The sequence below is a fragment of the Corapipo altera genome, unplaced genomic scaffold (assembly GCF_003945725.1).
Source record: "Corapipo altera isolate COAL_440 unplaced genomic scaffold, ASM394572v1 0, whole genome shotgun sequence".
In the NCBI taxonomy this organism is placed as follows: domain Eukaryota; kingdom Metazoa; phylum Chordata; class Aves; order Passeriformes; family Pipridae; genus Corapipo; species Corapipo altera.
In genome coordinates, this window is record NW_020884872.1 from 56302400 (window position 1) to 56323869 (window position 21470).

Consider the following 21470-nt stretch of genomic DNA (forward strand, 5'->3'; position numbering starts at 1 on the left):
CTCCCTTAACCCTGGAGAAATCTCTCGGCGGAGTGATCGCTTCATCCTTTTCTTTTCCACGCGTTCCTCTGACGTGGAGTTTGGGGGGTGTGTGTGAGCCTGCCAGCAAGACGAGCGAGGGAGTGGGAAGCGGGGAGGGCAGTTGGGGGAAAAACGCACACCCAGCCACAGAGCTCGTAGGAAGAGGAACAGCGAGGAGCCGGAGCGAGGCCGGGAGTCCAGCCGCAGGCAGCGGGGAGTGGAAATTTACAGCTGCTTGTGAGCGCCTGTGCATGTCCGAGTGATCCCTTCTGCTCACGCTTTTTCAGAGACTGACGGGCGCTCTGCAAAAGAAGAGCGGGAGGCCGAGTCGTGGGATCCCTGGTCTCTGCCACGTGTGGATAATCGGCGGGGGGGAATAAAGCGGAATTAAATGGGAGATCACTGAAGGCGGCTGCTGGCGGCGTGGGCTGCAGGGAGACGGCAGAGCTGTCTTCAGCACCTGGCCATGGGGCTGCACAGGGCTGCCTAGGAGCCCCACCTTTCCACTCACAGTAAGTGTCAGCCGAGGTGATGTCCTTCGAGTGAAGCAAAGTTAAATGATTTAATGAAACTTTTCTTTTTTTTTTTTTTTTTTTTTTTTCCAGTCAGCACCAGCCTTTTCGTGATAAACTGCTTGCCTGCTTGTTCTCGGTAGTTACGCTGGTAGCTTTTTATAGCTTTGTAAACTGTGTTACCAGGAGTGGCTCTAATGCAGGCAACCCTAAACAATACTCCTTCTGTTACATAAGGCACTGGCTCTGCGACCAAGCACTCCGTGTCCATGGAATATCTCTGGAAATGGCTTTATTTACAGTGTGGTTTCCAAAAATAAAATATCTGCAATATATCATTTTTTTTTTGCTCCTCTCCACTGAGTGCCTGCAGCTGCGGACTGGCTCTTGAGATGCGGAGGAATGGGAGCGTGGCCACTTGCATAAGACAGGGGGAACAGAGATGAAGGGAAGATGGGCGTGCATGTGAACTGCCAGGAGAAACGGCATATGTAAATTAACCATCTCGGTATTTATAGTTGATAGGTCTTGTCGACCTGAAATGCTAATGCTGTGCAATGGGTGATTCATGAAGTCTTTATCAGGCAGAACTTTAATTGAGCTTAAGGGAAGTTTGGTTTGGTGTTTTGTTTTGGTTTTTTTTTTTTTTTTTTTTTTTTTTTTTCCCAGAGAAAAGACTCTTTCTTGGGCTAATATTAGTAGTACTGTGAAATTACTACTATAGAAAATTATTTTAATGTGTTATGAAGCTATTGAAAGTAATACAGCAGACTTGCTACAAACATGGTCAAGTAAATGCTGTGTAGAGAGGTAACTTTAGTAATATTGGACAAAAAGCAAAAAATAGTATTCATGTTCCTCACTAATGAGTTTAGAGGAAGTCCTATTCCCTCTTGGCTGCTGCCTGCGTTATTTAAATTATGGTACCAGTTTCCATTATTTCTGCAGTTATTATTCCTACTAGAAATGGATATTTAACATGGTTTCCCTTTTACTTAAGTAAATTAAAAGCTGTTAAGGGCTCTTCTGTTAGAATTGTGTGTACTTCAGAGACATTAGTTAAAAGACCTCCTTCTGCATATTTGGGCTTGTGGGAATTTTGCTATGGATTACAGTTAGGCATGGAATTGAATCCTTAATCTTTTAGGTTTGAAAGACCTCTGGTGACAAATGCACATTGGGATCCCAAATATTCTTGACTCATCAATCCTGCAAATTTGGTGGCTGTAAAATCAGTGATTTCCTATCTTTATAGTTTTATTGAACATAAGGTAATAACCTATTATTTCTTGCCAGTTCATTAACATGAATGGGAGAGCCTGTGTAATCCTGTGATACAGAGATAATTGATGCTGGTGTGAGTATGGTGCCACTGGTTGCCACTTCTCATGGGTTTAGAATCTGAATGTTACCTGGCATTGCAGTGTGCGAATGCTGTTTTGTAATTTTATTATAGTAACAATAGATTTGGTAGCACAGGATTTCCAATGAAAGGACACTAAGTAGCAAAGTCAAACACCCAAAATGTTCCTAATTTCAATTCTGGTGTTTGCCTCTGCCATCGTAGTCTCTATACCCTACTCAGGGTAGATTTAGATTAGATATTAAGAATAAATTTTTTACAATGAGGGTGGTGAGACACTGGCACAGGTTGCCCAGAGAAGTTGTGGATGCCCCATCCCTGGAAGTGTTCAAGGCTAGGCAACCTGCTCTGTTGGAAGGTGTCCTGGCCCATGGCAGAGGCATTGGAACTAAATGATCTTTAAGGTCCCATCTAACCCTGGAACCATTTTATGATTAGTATTTTGTTTGTGTTATCACATTAATTCTGATCATTGCTGCCTCATTCTGGGTTTGGTTGGTGAACACCTGAGCTGTATCATCTGCTCCATCAGCCCTGTCTCTGTACCCTCCTTCCATCCCCTTCTTCCTCTCTTGTGCTGGTACAACTCTAGACTGTGGGCAGAACTGGACTGGAAATCTGTGTGACATATTTTCCCCACCAAGCTATTTTTTGTTAACCTGTATCACTTCCCTGACCTGGTTCACCATGTGGTCCTGCAAACAGCTGTATCACCCCAACAGAGTCTGTAGGGATGTGGGTAGATGTGGAGCGGGGTGTCACCATCATGAAACAAAGTGTTTATCAAACTGTTGCCTCAGTGACCATCTTGCTATTTGGTGTGTCATTTTATCCTCTGTGTTTGCTGACAGACTACATAGAATTTTTGGGGTTTATTAAATAGGCATTCAAGCACTTGATTACAAACAGAATAAGTAATTTCTTTGAGTGCTTCACCACAGCACTTGAATGGAGCATCACCATGAGTGCCTTCAATTTCATAATAGTATTAAACAACTATGTGATAATATTATTCTTATTCTGTAGAGGTGATCAGATTAAGGGCAGAGCTGCCTACTTCTTTTCCATGTCTGATCTTCAGGATGCATACCATCTACTAAAAAAGACATTTGTAGTGATACTAGGCATTACTGCAATGTTTTGTGCGTTCAGGTGAAGTTTCAGCCAATATCCACCTTCGTTCCAGATAGTGCAACAAGTAGCCAACAGCAAAGCTTATGATGAGTAAATTCTTGAGTTTTTGGAATAATTTTGTTGCCAAGCAGGGTTGGTGTTCATTCACCTTAACCCTAAAACTGTCCTCTCTTCTGTTAATCTTTTGTCTCATTTGTGATGTACCTCATTGAGGATTTGCAGAGAAGCTACTTGTTGTGTAGCCCTTATTCCTTCTGCATATTAAGTAAAACACGGGTCATGTGAGGGGACTGCATTGGGGAGGATGAATTCGGCTTCTCCAATTGATCATCACACATGGGGGCTTCCATCCCCTGGTTTGAGTACATTGCTCTGTAAGTGCAACAGCTTTCCTAAATATGGCAGGAGGGATAAATGAGGAGGGATTAAAGTGCCTCTTCCATGATGTAGAAACTGAATTAGCCAAAATGATAAAGAAAGTGTACTGACTCAGGCCCCAAATATATGGGTCTTAGGCACACTGCAGTCAATGAAAAATGAAGGTCTTTTCTTCCATTCAAGAAATTCTTACACGGTATGAGTTATTGAAATGTTTTGATTCTGTTCAATAAGTTGAAGACAAGATGAATGTCTGATACTTGACGGGAAGGAAATCTTTTAGCTTGTTTATTTTGGAAAACCAAATTGCTTGTCCAGAGGAGTGTCTGCAGAGAGTGCGTGGATGGGCTCACATGCTCTCTCCCGTTCTTGCCTTCGTGGGCAGGAAGAAGCATTTGTTACAGAGCTGCTTTACTGAGTCACTTCGTAGTGGGATGGGCTGCTTAGTAGAGTGATGTTGCTGCGTGTGTTTTTCCTTCATTGTGCTTACAGGTTCAACTGCACTGTAGTCTTCGGAGGAAGTATATGATTAAAAGCAAAGAAATTGGGGAGAGTACCTATAAGCAGAACTAGATCTCTTACTGTACTTAATAGCTGTATTAAATTAATTTTTTTTAGTACTTTATGAGCAGATAAACTGGCAAAAGAGATATTTTGAGGACTGATAAAGCATGGGCTTTGTTGTCAGATGATCTAGGTTGCACTCCTGACACAGCCACTGATTTTTTTTAATATGGCCTTGGGTAAATTTTCTAATCTTTCTGTGCTTCAGCTTCTCCCTTTGCAGAGGGGGCAGAGTAAAAGGAGGTATATAGGTTTTGTGAAATCTTAGTTAAATGTTTGTAGAGCTGGAGGCCTCTGAGGGAAGGCATGCCCCGAGTATGAAGGCATGTTATGTTACCTTTGACAGGCTACCTAATGTCTTGTCCAAAAGTCATGTCTTGTAAAGCACATTCATCTCAGGGTTCAATTTGCTACTTTAGTCTGTGTGATTTTCTTTCTCCCTTTTTTTCTGACTCAAACAGAAATAGCCAGACATTTAGAAAGTGGTGCTTTAATACTTTCTTTTGGTGCTTCTTAACTTACCTAAAATAAAATCAGTGTCTTTTTTTTCCTCCTGAACAAACACAGAATGACATTCCCTTAAAGTATTTTTCTAAAAGTAGAGTTCCTGAAATGTGCTGGACTCTCCAACTCTGGCGGCTGAAATGTCATGTTCATGCTGATGGCAACAGCAGGCTTTGGAAACCACTGTTCCTCCTACAGTGCTGCTGGGGCATTTTCCTCATGACTGGGAGAGACAACCTCTGAAGCCAGAAGAGTTGGACCAGTGAGATACAGCTGTTTCCTTTGGTCTCATAAGCTCCTCACAAGAGCACCAGTGAAATATAACATCATCAGAACTAAATGTTTCAGAAGTTGGCTGGCCCCCCATTATGAATTCAGGACTGCCCACAATCCATTTCTGATGTTATAAAAACATATGTTGAATAACCATTAGATGGAAAAAAATTTTCTAGAGAGTAGGAAAAGAAAGGGGTTCATTCAACCCTGTCCCTTGCTGCCAGACAGCAGTGTCAAAAATCCATGAATCAAGCTCTGTAATGTGGCTGGTTCAAAACCTCAAAGCTCCAGTGGGTAGAAACCTTTACATTTTCAGCTGAAGTTTATTCATCAGCAATTTATAGCCATTTGCTTCTGCATAAATAAAGTTTTATTGTTATTTGAGCTAAAATAACTTCTTCGGCTTCCCTGTATTTTATTCTAAGCTTACCAGGGGAGCACTTTTAGCCTTCTAGACAAGCTGGTCTTCCTGTTTTTCTGGTCAGCCTAGGGTCCTTCTCTCCACCCACTCTAATCTCTGTTGATTTTACTTGACTGCAGGTGTTCAGGATTGTGTACAATGTTCTGTACAAAGTTCTTTCAAGACCATACAGAGACATAAATACCTTTGTATTTCTGTTGACAATTACTTCCTTAATTCATCACAGATTTGCATCTGTTTTTCTCCTGTCTGTAAAATACTGTGTGTATTTGTATATGTCACCAGCTGCCTGTTTTTGTCATTTCTCATGGTAAGTCCTCAGCTTGAAGCAGATAATCATAGAATGGTTTTGTTTGGAAGGGACCTTTGAAGGTCATCTAGTCCGATTGCCCCCGCCATGGACGAGGATGTCTTCAACTAGAACAGGTTGCTCAGAACCCCGTCCAATCTAATCTTGAATGTTTCCAGGTATCTGGAACATCTACAAATCCTCTGATTTTAGCATCATCTGATAGTTTCTACTCTTAACTTTTATCCCATTTTTATTTTCTCAGTTCTTCACACTATCCAGTTTCTAATGATATTCTAATCCTCTTATGTGTTGATAATATCTTTCTATTTTGAGTATCCACCATTTTTGTGTAGGCTCTTAATTCCTATGCCTATCTAAGTACAGTCCTGTCTCCAAATTGCTGTTACCTTCTCAGTCAGATGACATGATAATTTTCTTTCAAGGAGTTTATTTTGTACTATATTCAAATTAGTGTATTTCCATGTTGGACACATGGATTCTACTGTGTCTTCTCTGCTTAAAAATATATTCATAAGGAACTGTAGTATGAGCTACCTTTAGTAAGCCTGTATTACATTCTTTTCACTTGTCATTCATCTTTGGTTTTCAGTTATTTTTAGAGTGGTTTCTTGAGAAGATGAAGCTTACATGGTGACACTGTCTATCTCTCACCCTAATTATCTTCCCATTGTAACTTTTGAACTTACTGTCAAATTTCAGGCTACCTTGACAGAGGGCTAGATGCCTGGCAAATACCAAGTTCCAAAAAATGGACTGAAAATAAGTGATGAAAAGAATAGGGCCTTTAAACCAAGTTAGTGCCTCTACTGAAGAGAAGACCTTCCAAGTAAAAGCTTAGAGAGCAGACAGCTGATACAAGGAGGAGGACAGGACAGAAATGCCCCGCTGTGTTAAGAGTTTTAGCAAGAGCTCGTGCTTTCAAGCCAGTCATGAGGAGCAAATCTGGAGGAGAGGAGTCCTTGTTTTGCCACATACCTTGTGGAATAGCCAGCCATAAGACTAAGGGGTACAATTCCCAAATCTCATCAAAGTGACCTTACCCCCTTTTGCTTCCACTTGTTATTGTGATTAGCAGGTGTCCTCGTAGAAGATTCCTGCATGAAGAATCAAAAGGGATCATAACCTGCAGCTGCCAGTATGTATTTTGTGAAGTGATGGATCATCTGTTGCCAGGTGATGATGAGTTAAAAACTGTAATGTAAGAATCTGTGGTTAGGATAATGGTAGAGTATGAAGTGAAGAGAAATGTATTTTATCACTGAACGGTGCTGTGGTGACTTGGTGTCAAGACTGAAACTATATAGTCAAAAAGTGCTAGCCTTTGTTCCCAACTAATCTTGTAGTTTTATGGAAAAATTAATGATAATTTTAAATACAGACACTCTAGACAGTTATGTAAGTACTTTTTGGGATGAAAATATGTTTATAGTCAACATTTCAGAAATGTGAACTTCATTTTTGAAAAATCTCAGAACCTCTAGCTGAGGAGTACTTCATTTTAAAAATCAAATTATGTCTCCCTTTGCTTTTCTTTTTGTGGAGTCTTCTGAAAGGGAAAGATGAAGGGAAGACTTAAGCATTCTGGTTATACCTACCCCGACCTGGATGAAAATACTTCTTTTCTGAAATGCATCTCTCTTGCCTTCAGACTCTCTCTGTTGCATCATCACATCCTCATCCCGTGTCTTCAGGGATAATAAAAACATGCAGGTCCTTCTCAAAGTATGTTGTGAATTATTAATCTTCTATTTGCAGCACATGTGGGATTACCGCGTGCTTGACACTCACTAGCAGCATTTAAGCAACTTTATTGTATACTGTTGGCATCCCAATCTTTTCTAGTGCTTGTATGTAGCTGAACATGCCCAAAAGAGTGAGTCGTTAGTGTACCCAGTCTTTAATCTTGTACTTTGTCAGGTTGAGATGTGACTTTGCTCTGTTGCAAGTTGGCTGGTGGTGCCAAAGCTTGGAGTTGTGAGCTGCATGGGAGCAGGGCTCTGCAGCTGAGGGCTCAACAGCTGAGAGTGAAAGTTATGTAGTGAAAACTGGAAAACTGCAGAAATAAAAATGAGTTTGAACTGGATTGTGAGGAGCTTGAAAAGGGAAAGCTGAAAGTGGTGAGGTTTCAGACATTGAACATGAAAATATCCCTGTAAAACTGACCTAGCAACAAACGAGAAGCTATATACAAATTCACCTACTGTGGACACTATAAAAGAAATTTTGGGTTAAATAAGACACTTAAAAATATTTCCTCCAGGTCATAGAAACTGTAAAGATAATCTGCAAAAATGTTTTGAAATGTTTTAGTAAGATGTTAAGACAGAATCTGTATAGATTTGGTTTTTTAAAGTCAGAATTTTGTACTTCGCTGTTTTATATGATTGCTATTTATAGTTGCAATAGAATGTATGTCTAATCTGGGTATTAATTCCATAGGATATTTGGGGATTACTAACACATGGATGTATGGCACAAATGGCATCATATTTCCTGATGGAAGCTGTAGCATGTCAGTAATAACAACAAAGCATGAGAGGAGTGGGTTCTTTGGGACCGCTGGGTTTTCTTCTTTATGCTGTGTGTATTGTGCTCATTTAATTCTCTTCTTTAAAACCTCTCGTATAAACCTTTTTTGTAATTGTAAAAGTTGAAGAATAATGAGATTGAAGTGATTTGTGTATATATTTATGTTTTCACAACAGATTTTGCAAGCGTATGTGTGGAGGGATTGTGATGGTTTTGTTTTATTGTGGAAAGAGATGAAAGTTTGAGATTATTTTTGCTGCCTTTTTTTTTTTTAACCTCTTTTTCATTACTGTACGAACTGGAATGCAGTCCAGAATAGTGCTCTCCCTGGAAAGTGGTACAGCTTTAACCAGAGCATATTCCCATCTGTAGTCAGTCAGTCATTGACTTCAGTAGATCTTTATACTAGACCCTCAGCAAAACCCGTAAGAATTCACAACTTAATGCTTTGTAAGATGAGAAACTAATCTAGTTGGTTTCTTTCATATATAAATACAGTGATGTGGTATTTGCCTTTCTAGCCATACAGAGAAAGAATGTTTTAAATTAAACAAACAAATAATTTTCATTAAAATGCTCAGTCTTCTGTTTAAATGTCATGAAAATATTTGTGTTCTTATTTGGACCTGATCATCTCTTCCTTATTTAATTCAGCCAACGTTTTACACAAGTGAGATCTGACCCACAGATTCTTGAAGTCTGTCAGACTTAGGAGATAGCTTAAACTGCTTCCTCCCAAGAAGCTTTAGGCTGAAAAAGAAAAGCTGAAGAAGAGATGGCAGAGAATCTGGGACCTTAACTTGCAGTGCTCTAAACAAAGGATGCGTTTGGTGTGCTGGCATTTACAGTTGCTTACCTGCATCATGATGGAGCTAGTGTAGTCTGACAGAAACCCTTATGAGAATTCTAGAGGAGCCTGCCAGATGCACAGTGTCCAAAATATGTTGGACGTAGACATAGACTAGCTGGAGTGCTGACTGTGTAGATCAGGTCTTTAGGAAGCATCCAGCTCCTGTGCAGGTGCTGAGTAGTTGCTTTCCACATGCTAATGGTGGCTTGAGAATCGTGGATGAACTCGCAATAACTGTATGTGAGAACTTTTACTGCTTCACTGAGCAGCTGAAACAAAATGTAGTGCCTGAGGCATAATTTTCTTGTTCATAATATTTTTGTGTGTTTTTATTGCGTTTTTGTATAAACCTTAAAAACTGTTTTTATTTCTTGTTCAATTTAAGGCAGTCCTCTTCTGTCCTGAAGGAAGAAATCCAGGTGAAGAAAGACCATGCCTTTGTTTAGTAAATCGCACAAAAATCCCGCTGAGATTGTGAAAGTTCTGAAAGAAAACATGGCCATATTGGAAAAACAAGAAAAAAGGACAGACAAGGTATGAGATGATGTTGTAGAAGACCAATAAGGTTTTTATGCTGGGGGAGCAGTAGAGTAAAGGGAACAAAATTGTGTTTACTCACTGCCCTGATTCTGCAGGTGCTTGCCTGTGTTAGTAGCTGAGTGTTGGAATGGTTCTGCTGAAATCAGGGGTCTTTTGCATAGGTAAAATACAACAGATCCAGGGGCCAAACCAAAAATGCTGACATCCAGGAGCCTCAGCCAAAACAAAGGATGATCTCCCACTACTTCAAACAGTAATGCATCTAACGAAACATCTTGGAAGGCTATTTGAAAACTATTATACTATTAATTGTTTTAGCAGGATAACAAATGAGACTGTCAATTAATGTCTAGGTACCCATAGAGCAACACTTACTTCTGATGAACATTGTTCACATAAAACAGCAAACTTGTATGTATCTAGAAGAGATTTCACTGTGTTGATCCTTTACACTGTTCTAGGTGCTAGTGCTTCCTAAATGAGCTGTGCTACTCATATTCTAATTATAGTGCTAGGCTTTTGCTAATATTACTGCTCTCTTCTAATTCTGTAACACAGACCCGAATTACTTTTGCCACTTTTCCAGCGACCACTTGAGAAGATGCTCCCCAACATAAAAAATGCTCCCAATTAGACATTTGTGCTTGCATAAAATCAAATAATTTTGTTTTCCTTTTTGCATCTGAGTATATGATTTTAATTAACAACGAACTAATTTTAAGTTAAAACTGAATGTCAATGGAAACAGAAATAGCTGATAAGTTATATTAGTAGAGTTTTCATGGAGCTGATATTTGCATGTGTGCATATTGTGCTTCCCCCAGTTGTGCAGGAGCGTGTATTAAAACAACCCCAACCCAAAAGGTAGGCATGGAGCCCTTTGCGCCCTTAGTGAAATCCTCTTGAAACTTTTTGGTTCAGAGGAAGTAGCTCAGAGTGTGTTAATTATGTAAGATTGGTCACACAGATTTCTGGGAGGCCTCCAGTATTTGATGTCTCATGCTGAAATACCTTCGGTTAACTGAAAAGCACTGAGAGAATTTGACTCAACTAAAACATAAGTAACTAAATAAACCAACAGAATCTGTTCTCCCCTGCTGAATTCATCTTTTGGAGCCTGATTAAAGAAGACATTCAAAGCAGAAGCTCTAAACTCGGATTTCTTTTCGATTTGCCTTGCAGCATGACTCCTCTGGGTTGTGGTTTTGAGAATTTTTGGCTTTGAGCTGGTTTGTTTATTTGTGTGTCAGTGACAAAGGAGAAGAAATTCAGAATTCTTAGAAAATCAAGAACTTGATGTAAATCTTTCATAAAAGTCAGAACAGCTGGTGTGTGTTTTCCGCACAGAACAGAAGATATGGGAGTGTTTCCTTGGCATATTAGAATGGAAACAGCTCGTGAACTTAATGACACTTATTTTACAGGAGGAGGTTGGTTTTCAGTTATTTTTTATGTCCTTCATTGCTATGGGGTAGAGGCTGTTCCTGGAGTAAATGAGGGTGATCTGGGGAGAGGAGGGACTGGGACAGGCAGTCCCTTCAGCAGCAAGGCAGAAGGTGAAGAAAGCAACCTTTTTTTGTGGGTATATGGTTTATATGGCTTGTTGACTCAGAACTTTGTGCTGTGATGTAGAAGAAACACATAGGGCCTCCTTCCTTTCAGGAGGAAAGATGTGAGACTCCCTGGTAATGCTGCCTTTCATCTGAGCTGTTCTGAAATAAATACCTATTAAAGAAAATAGCCAAATTTGTTCTCCTGAGTTTAGGGAAGTAAATTGTAAGGAATATCTTTAGTACTGTGATGATGATAAACTTTAAAAAATGGCAGGAAAAACAACCCCCCCAATCGCATCTGCTACTATCCATTCGGGTTTGTGGACTTAGTAATACCATTTTTAAGTGTTGTTTGAAATTTGAATTGGAGAAGAACAGATGATGGAGACACTTTCAATGGCACAAAGGTTCTCAAAAGTTTGTAATGCTAATAAGTAACATGTTTTCATTAGTATGATTAGGGAAATTTAACTGAAAACAAAAGCAAAGAAAAACAAAGTACGGTGCTGTACACTGTGCTTCTCAAAACTTGGCAAGATTTTTAAATTTACCTCCAGTTTGGTTTCCAAATGGAAAAGAAATGTGTCAAACTTTCATGAAAAGCTCCAGAGGTCCGGCTCCTTCAAGAGTCAGAAACTCTGGATATCTCAGAGCTGGTTTTGGACCCAGTGGCCCTGTGAACACAGAAGTTTGGAAAGCAGAAACCTGAAGTTTTTCAGATTTCTGACTCCTTGTCTGCTGTGAGAACTAGAGGGGTACTGTTGTGCCTCACCAGAAAACCAAGGTTCCCAGAACTTCCAGGGTATGACTCCAGAGAATCCCTGATTTTACATGCAGAATAGTTTCAAATTAGGTCTTACTTCAGATGCTTAAACAAGAAGATTTATCCTGTGACAATTGAGCTGTTATTGTAGTACAGCCAATATAGTATGTGGGTTGAGACCGCTAAAAGCTGCTAATACAGCCAGAATTGGCAGGGAAGTGTGGCAAAGCTTGAGTTAACTGCAAGGGTAGCAGAGAACCTCCTTGATTCCTTTCCCAGTTGAGAAGTCATAAGTATGAGGTGAGGGTGCCCTGGGCAGCTGGGAGCACACAAGGTCAGACAGGGAGAAGCTTGGTGCTTCTCATACAACTTTGTGAAACTGTCAGCAGGAACCATCTGTGTCTTGGAGGGGAAGTTTTTAAATAATGCAGAAATGATCATTCCTACCAAGCTATGCAGGACGCAGGTAGAGAGAACTTTACAGCAGAGCAGTTGAGACTTCAGAGTAATGGGGAGAGGGTGGAGGACAGAGCTTGATAGATAGGATCAAGAGAAGATAGGATAGAGAAGCCACTTGTAAATGCAAAGGAAATTATACATCTTTTCTGTGGCATTTCCGTATACACACATGATACAGGAAAGTTTAAACTCTTTCTTCATGATGCTTTTTGTTAGTCATAGAGTAGTACCCATTCAGGCTTTATGTACTGTTGACTGAGCTAGCATCTGTCTTCTTAGATAAGGATTGAATTTGACCCAGTTTCTCCATGTGTCTTATTTTTTTTAAACTATTAATGTGTGTAGTGTTACCATAATGCTTTTTAATGCTTTTTAAACACTCTCAACTGAAAAATAGGCTAAGTTTGAATGTGTGGTTCTTACTTTTATGTGTGGGTTTCTTTGTGTACTTGCATGGATGTGTGTGTGCTTAAAGCTTTGCCATTTTCTCAGCTACATTCTCATGGTTGATAGACCACAGGTTGAGAAGTGCCAGCACACGTGGCTCCTTTTTCTCTGAAGTGCTCTTTCTAATATCTTGGTTTTATAATTTTTTAAAAATAACATCTATTTTAAAGAAGGCATTGTAGCACTGGCAAATCTAATGTAACAATTGGGAGATTAAGGAGGGTAAGAAAGAGCTGAAAAAGTGGACTAAAGCCTTCTTTATCAACCATCCTCTTCTCTTCCATCATCCAAAGTAAAATAAAATGTTATTGGAGCAGGTATGATTGCTGACATCCTGTTCAGACTTTGATGTGGTGAAGAAAAATTAATAAGTTTTATTACAAAATTCTATAAATGTCATAAAAATTTTAATCTCAGTCATGTAGGACCAAAATGTTCTTGAATTTAATAAAAAAAGCCCATTCTGGAATTAGCTAGAAAAGCAGGGAGGTATTTAAATACCTAAGAAAGGAAGCCTTCAGCACTTAGACTCTCCTTCTTTCTGGCACGAATCCTGTAGCATCCGGAGGATGCATGTAAATAGGGATGAGGAGAGGAGAAACCCTGATATCAAGTGCTCAGATCTGTTGAACCTGAGGAAGAAGGGACAGTTTGTGACATGCTGGTCACAGTGCTTCATTTATTACTGATATGTTGCCATGTCTTCTGTTGATTGATGTTGTAAAAGATCATTAATAAAAAGGATGCCTCACAAAAAGAGGGGTATGACATCCTGACTTCTCAAAGTCTTGTGTTCAGCTGCTGAGTCCAGTGGGCACAAAGCAGTGCAGGTGGCATCCAGTATGTCACTGAATAATGTCCTTGAACACATCACCCTCTTCCTGCTAACCACACACCTTCGGGTGCGGCAGCCTGACTCAGTGCCATCTGTGGTGCCTACAGGTTTGGTAACATTTTCTGAACTTGCCTTGCAGCAAAAGCCTTTCAAGTGTCACAGGCTTTTAATTTAGTGCAGCAAACGGATCTGAGGTTAGTTGAAACTCAGTCTAATCTTTGCAGGTAGTCTAGATGGGCCAGAAGATTTGCAGTTTCTGGTGTAGCTGATCCAAGATTAAGGGTTTATTGCGGAAAATGAACCCAAATGCATTACAGCAGGTTCAGGGTGCTGGGCTGAGTGTTTTCCTAACAGGCAGAACTGCAGGCTGTAGCACCTTTATCAGTGTTCAGAAACAGAGTGAAGCTAGATGTACAATAACCTGCAGTGTCTAGCTTCTGCCCCTTTCACTTAAATATATCTAACAAGAGTGCTCGTTTAGGTAGGTCGCTGTAATCTGTCCTCTGTTTCACCTCCATGTGCTGTAACAAATTTGGTACTGTTCAGAAGGATCGGGAGAACAGCATTTTATTAAAGCTACATTTAAAAGACTTCAAGATTTCTGGAACAAATATTTCTATCAATAAATCCTGCTTTTTTACATAGCAACAATGAAGCCATTATAGGCTCTTGTTCACCTCGCTCGCTGCTGCGTTGATAAAGCGTCTGGGGACTGGTGTGTGAGGTGAGGTGCATGCGGAGGACATGATGTGCATTTGCATGGAAGAATAGTTGCGTGACTGCTGTGAATGTGAATACCTGTGGATGCGATTCTTCAGCTGCCAAAGTCAGTTGCAAAATTGCCTTCAACTTCATTGCTGCAGACTGAAACTGAGGGAATGAGATAAGAAGGGCTTGGCACCCCTTCTTCCTTGCTCTGTGTGTCCTGGGGTTTTGTGGAGTGTTTCATGTTTCAGCTTCCCTGTTCTGCTAAGGCCTGTTGTTGCTCTAGGGATGGAAGAAACTCCAGATACCATCAGGTGCTGGTGCCAAGAGTTTAAACCTGTCTCTTCTGGTTGCTTTTTATTTTTTAAGGGCCTCACAACCTTTAGTTCTATCTTAAGTGCAGGATTAACAGTGGGAAAGGAGTTTATGTCCAGGTGGGGCAAACCTGTCTTTTCCATTTAATCATCCATCCTTTTAAAAGGTGTTTCCCTGTTGTGCCTACTTGGCCAAATTGTCATTGCCAGCTTCCTTGAGTACTAGTCCATAATGTTTTACTAAATGGCAAACTTCAGGCCTCCTGATCCAAAATGTCCACAATTCATTCCTATGGATCAGTTTAGCATGAAATTGTATCAAGAATAAGTCAGCTGAGGTGATCCTGAAGTTACACGGGTGTTGGATTCCAATTCTGCTAATGGCTTTTCTTAGGAGTCCTTACAGACTGTAGAGAGAGAGACCTGCATTGGCACTATTCTTTTAGGAGAAAAATTGGTTTGAATCACATAGAGAGAGTATTTTTAAACCAGTTAAAACCAAATCAAGGAGCTTTACGCTTTTGGTTGCAGTATGTAGCGTGGAGTACTGGCAGATCACTGAATCACACATTGGAGTATTTAACATCACACTGGCAGGCATCTGTGTGTGTTACTGTCTGCTGCTGTGCAAGAGAGCAACAGTTTAGAGAGAGATTTTTGGTCTGGAAATATGCTAGGTACACAAACAGAAGCTGTATTGCCCTATTTGCCATATTCTTATGAACAATTGAGGATTTCTTCACCAGGCATCCTATATTTTTCTTATGTGTATTTGTTATCTGAGTTTGGGAGGTGGAAAAAGTTCTTGCAATCTGTTTTTTATTCACTGTTATGGTTGGTCATAAATGTTATCTTAAGTCCCCAGATGAATAAAAGTAAGAATAAGCCCATCTGACCTGTAACAGGTGGACATACATGTGAGACCTCTAATTTGTTGATGAAACACAGGTAAAATAGAGACAGCCTGCTGAAAACTTTGAAGAGTTGCAGCTCAGGTGTAGGAGCTCAGACTGTTGATTATTCAGGGCCTTATGCTTTTCCCTTTATGTTGTTTGTAATCTTCCTTGGAAAGGAGTAAAAAGATGCAATGGATCTACCTTAAATAAGAGGAGATCCATCTCTCTCTCTCTCTCTGACAAGCATAATAGGTCTGGATCACAAGCACTTAATATGGCTTTGTTAAGATAAATGTGAAATTGCCATAAGTAGCTGAGGAGAGGAGAGGGGAAAGGTTAATAAGTAGAGGTAATTTTTATTAACCCAGTTGGAATAGCCAGAAATTCATGTTGCTGAAGTTGAGGACTCTTGGTAAAATATATTTGTGGTGTGCTATGTATGGGGGTTTTAAAAAACTGTCTGTATGAAGTTTTGATTTCTGAAGCAGATCTACTTTGTTTATTTTGCTATATTACACAAACAGTGTTGCAGATAAAATAGCTTAGCCTTTGAGTATGGAAAGTCTTAACTCATGTAATTATGGAAATAAAAATTCAGCTTTCACCAGGAACAGGAGATAAGAAGGCTTTGTTTTAGCCTTCCATGCTGTTCTTTAAAATCTTACTGGAAGATTTTGTAACAACAACAAAAAATATGTAAGTCTTGGAGGATTTCTTTGTACCTTAAAGGAAAAAAAAAACCCCAAGAAACTCCTTATTGAACTCTCTCGTATAATAAGAGGAAAGAAAATTAACTGTTTTGCAGCATTCCTTAATAATGCTGAATTACTGCCCCAAGAACACTGTCATGCACTTTGACTCTCCTGCAGAGAACAGTCCAAAAAACCAGATAAAGCTCAAAAATTGTCTTCTAGACCTGGCCAAGCAAGTTAAACTGAAGAACCCAATATTAAAACTGTGGGAAAGGAGATCAACACTGGAGTATGGAAATATTTCAATACAGGCATAGTAGTGTTATCCATTCTGTAATAAAGACTGGACCTTTGCAACAAGATTGGCTGATCTTCATGTGTGGGATAGGCTGTGGAGAGGAGTGTCTTGAGGTCTTTCAGGGAAGATTTTTTTGTGTAGAATTTTAGGGAATCATTTCTCTGTAAGCTCCTTTCTTTGTGTTATGTTCCCGTTAAGTCAGCAGCAACAAGACTTTGATCTGTGAGGAAAATAAGCTGTGACAAGTATCTTCAACTTATAAAATTTCCAGCTTTTGTTGTTGAAGCTGTTGGTAGGTTTAGAAAGACACATAAATGCTGACAAAAAAACAACTTTATGAGTAGGGCAGGTTGAATGTGTTTATAATTTGATTTAGAGAAGTTATGTAGGCTTAGCTATGCTGTCAGTTTTCCAGTTCTAAGGCTATTGTACATCCTCTAGCCCAGATGGGTTAGCAGAAGATTGTTAGATTTCAACATTTTCACAAAATGCTGTGTTTCAAAATGCACTCAAAACCCTCTTGTGGGTTGCTGGTCACTATAAACTATACTCTGTGGATGCAGAGTTATTTCTTGTTGGAAATAACTTGTTAGTCCTTGGATCAAAATAGAGAAGAAATGTCCATCATTGAAAAAACTGCCTTTGTTGCACAGGTGGGTCTAGGTTGTGTTCTCCTTCACTCCCCTTACACAGCTATTGCAAATCAACCTTGTAACTCATTGGACACTCACCCATACACCCACCTTGAATTTTAGTATTCTGTGGTGGAATTGGATCTTCCCAAGTCTGGACATTGTGAACTAAGATGCCTGTAGACTAGAAACCTGCAAGTTGCCTTGGAAGGTCAAGATCCTGACATCTTGTGCAGGGACAGCACTGATGTGTGTGCTGGGAATCAGCTTGCACTTCATCTTTGCTTTGTTGTCCCTACCCACAACTTTTGACTGATCAAAGTTCAGTTTATCCCACTCTTGACATTTGTATGTAATACAGATAAGCTGTTCTGTTCAGGATCGTGTGTTTAAGTTTCTTCTTCCCCCCCTTTTCTCCCTCTGTTCACAACAGCTTTTGTAAATATAATGGCATAAATTCAGTTATGATGTAAAGGACTCATCCTTAGAGGGTAAAAGGAAAATCTGGTGGAAATAAGATTGTGACTAATTGCAAGACTGAGGCAAATGGCTAAAAGTGCTTAGATATTTCATGAAACTGTTTCTTTTGCTCTATAACTTCTGCTGAAGTGATGCTTGCAGCACTTTGCTATTGTTGCTGTTGCCACTTCTGGAAAATAAAAAGTAATGTGGAAGTCAGAATAAACTTTGGAGTTTCTAGCAAATATCTTTTTTTTATTTTTTGTCACTGAAATTCTGTTTGTGGCATTGTTAGGGGGAAGAGTATCTTGCTGAGGCTTTTTGTTGATTTTGCAATTTTTCCTGAAGAGGGTCAGGACCGGTCTGACTTCTTCTGTAGATATGCTTCTGTTGTCCTGTATTTCCATGTATTTGTGTGAATGTATTTGCTTTGTTGTTTCTTTTGGACATATCTTGGGTCTTTGTATCTTGGAATGTCTTTTTTTTTAGCAAGTTTCCATGCCAGAATCAGTGCTTATGTACTTAAGGTATTATTCTAAAAATGCTTTAAGATTAAGTGGAAATGTCAAAATGGAGGCTAAAAGTGACTGTTAATTTAGGAATCTGTGTTCAGGATTATGTTTTTCCTCCAAATAGATTGTGAGGGATAGGACTGAAGAGCAGTCCCCAGATTTGACCAGGAATAGCTTTTGGTGGCGGGCTGAATGTCAAACCAGACTATCTGGAGGATATGAAGGAGGAGGAAGTTAAACCCAGAATGTAAATTGCATGTAGAAAAGCTGAGAAGATGATCAGATGGGATGGCAGATGATTAGAGAAGTACAGCTCTTGTGCCCAGTTCTGCCCATCAACACCAGTGTTCTGTGGTTTCATTTTCTCACACAGCGCTTTACTTTTTCACCTCCTTTTTGAGAATAAAACCTAAAGCTGAGCCTTGCAAGCATTTTTCTACATATCAGAAAGGACTACTTACACTTGAAAACAAAATTTATTATTTTTTTTTAACTACCGTACACCAGAGATATTCCCACCCTGCCCAGCAGAACGGGTGAACAGCCAAACGTATGAGTTTTTCCTTTGATATGAAAATATTTCCCCAGCTCTTACAAGGACTTAGAGCTTTAGTTTGCAAGATATCATCCCTGTTGTTAATCCCATCTGTACTCTGTGGGATCTCTCAAGTGACATACCACTAACATTTGAGGTAAAAATAGGCTGTTTTGCTGAGTGATGGTAAGGAACAGCAAGATTTTTACTGGTTAAAGTTATCACATACTCATACTCATTTACATGCCACTCATGCTGACCTATATCAAATAGCAGAAAACTGAGAGTAGGTACTAGGAGATTAGAGGAGAACAGTTCTTTATGCTGTGTAAGTCAATGCTTGAATCTTCCAGATAGATGCAATGTAAAAGTGGCTTTTTATTTTATTTTTTCTTTTTTTAGGATTTCTAGGTTTTTACGACAATTTTTATTCACTATATGAATAAAACCTGTGATTTAAATCAATATTAAAGTATTGAGAGATGAGCAGCAGGTGAGAGATGCCTCTTCATAGCATTGTGTGGTTATTTTATGCAGATTGATGGGGTGGTATTTGAAAGAATGACATTTTTCCCTTCAGTTTATTTGAGAGATGTATTGAAATTATTGATCTGGCTTTAAATATCCATTAATGTCCTATTAGGTTTTACAAATGACTCTTGGGTTTTCTCTGTGTGTCTTGATTATTTTTTTCCGCCTGCTATGGTAACAAAATACTAATTTCAAGTAAAGGTTTTGCAATATAGATGTGAAAGGCTACCTTATCTTCAGAATCGTTAACCATCCTGCCTGGCACTTTGCTTTCATTCTTAGTTTTGCTTTCAAACCTGTTCCTTACTTACTTCCCACTCCCTGCCAAAGAATCCAATTAGCCTTGCTGCAGGTCATGTGTGTAATAAATACAACCAGACCCAGGAAGAGCCATTGCCTCCATAGCCCCATGGCTGGAGCTGGTGGCATTTAAAGCACACACATATACATACATGAAAAAATAGCACCTTTGCTCCATGGAGTCTTTATTTATACAAAGTGGAGCAAACTTGTGAGGAGAGCGTGAGCCAGAGCCGCCGTGCTGCAGCCACTGGTCATTTTCCTTGGGAAGTGGGATGTTGTCATTCACATCTGATTTAAACCTGCTGACTGCCATGAATGCTAAGCTGTTACCTTTTCATAGCTGTTACCTTTCCTGTTATAAGCGTTCTGGTCAAGATCTTTTGTAAGGTAATTCTTGATTTTTCCTCTACATTAGGTATCTAAAACATTGCACAGAATTAGTTTACACTAGGTGGGAACAAAAGATGAAAGATCTGTTTTACTTCACTTGGTGACAGCTGTGGAGCTTTACTAAAGCAAATTGTTTAATTTAAAATTTCTCAACCTGAGACTGAAGTACCTGTGTGCTCAGTAAGCAAATCCTTTGTGGAAGATGCTGGCTAAAACCACACGTGATGAGGAGAAATAGGTGGTGGCAATGCAAAGGTGTCAGGTTTTGGCTGGCACAGAGTTAATTTTTTTTTCTAGTAGCTGATACAGTGCTGTGTTTTGGATTTAGGGTAAGAATAATGTTGATAACACACTGATGCTTTAGTTGTTGCTGAGCAGTGCTGACACAGAGTTAAGGCCTTTTCTGCCTCACCCTACCCCACCAGCGAGTGGGCTGGGGGGGCACAAGAAGCTAGAAGGAGACACAGCTGACCCCAGCTGGCCAAAGGGATATTCCATAAATTATGGCATCATGCTCAGCATATAGGGTTGGGGGGAAAGCTAGATGGAGGCTGCTGCTCAGGAACTGTCTAGACATCATTTGGCAGGTGGTAAGCAATTGCATTGTGCATCACTTGTTTATTATTATTATTATTATTGTTATTATTATTACTATTTTTTACTTCTTTTCTGTCCCATTAAACCTTCTTTATCTCAACCCACAAATTTACTTCCTCTCTCCTCCAGTTCTCTCCCCCCTTCCACTGAGGGAGAGTGGGCAAATTGCTGTGTGGTGTTTAGCTGCCTGCCACGTTAAACAATGACACAGGGGTACGAGGATTTATTTGGGTTACCATTAGAGGAACTGGGACAATCCATCAGCAAGCAGCTGATGGGGAGGCAGAACAGCAGCCGTCCTGCTGGCGGGAGCAGCCGGCTGGTTTGGTACCTCCATCTGGCCCATCCTGCCCCACGTGTGCTGATGGAACCCACTGGGGAGGATGGGGGAAGCAGTGGTGAAATTGCTGCTGCTTCTGCAGGGCAGTGCCTGTTTCCAAACCTGTAAAGGATCTTGCAGATGCTTGATGGTAATTGCTGTCTTGCCCCTATTTTATGCCTGTGGTCTGTAATTGATGGCATGCAGTGTTTAAATTGAATATATCTTGTGTAAGACCTGCAGGATACAGTGTGGATGCTTCAGCCTCGGTGATTGCATAAAATAATTAAACCATTTTTTAATAGGAAATGATCATTGTAAGTACGATTAGAAGTGTTATTTTGAAATGCAAGTTCTTTAAAAGAAAATCCTTTTTCTTGTCTCTTTTTCTTTAAAACAAAACCCGTTTCTGCTGGTGAACAGGCATCAGAGGAAGTGTCAAAATCTCTGCAAGCAATGAAGGAAATTCTGTGTGGGACCACAGACAAAGAGCCACCTACAGAAATTGTGGCCCAGCTGGCGCAAGAGCTATACAACAGTGGCCTTCTAGTGACGCTTATTGCCAACCTGCAGCTGATAGATTTTGAGGTAGGTCAGCATCCATAAACCTTTTCAACTTCTTGGTTTCAGTGTTGTCAGTGAGCAGAACCGTATTTTTGTGAAATCTAAATAATTTTATTGCATTCAAAACTAATTTTCACGCGCTGAAGAAAGCAGCTGCTCTAAATCGGTCGGTGCCTTGAAAGATGTGGTCACACACTGGCAGTAAATAAAATACATGTGATTGGTTTTTTATTAAAACAAAAACAATGACAAGATATTACC

General features: G+C 39.8%; 1 protein-coding gene across 4 annotated transcripts in view; it reads left to right on the forward strand.

The window, feature by feature from the left end:
* The window catches only part of CAB39L (calcium binding protein 39 like), a 62404-nt gene that overhangs the window by 16241 nt on the left and 24693 nt on the right, over positions 1 to 21470 (forward strand). For 2 of the 4 annotated variants that reach the window (XM_027648670.1, XM_027648685.1), the window contains exons 3-5: positions 309 to 533; positions 9251 to 9399; positions 21069 to 21233. In XM_027648670.1, coding sequence (XP_027504471.1) covers positions 9298 to 9399; positions 21069 to 21233 — 267 coding nt within the window. In that variant the 5' untranslated portion in view covers positions 309 to 533; positions 9251 to 9297. The remainder of the gene's footprint in view (positions 1 to 308; positions 534 to 9250; positions 9400 to 21068; positions 21234 to 21470) is intronic. The other 2 variants (XM_027648678.1, XM_027648694.1) reach the window with 1 other exon arrangement.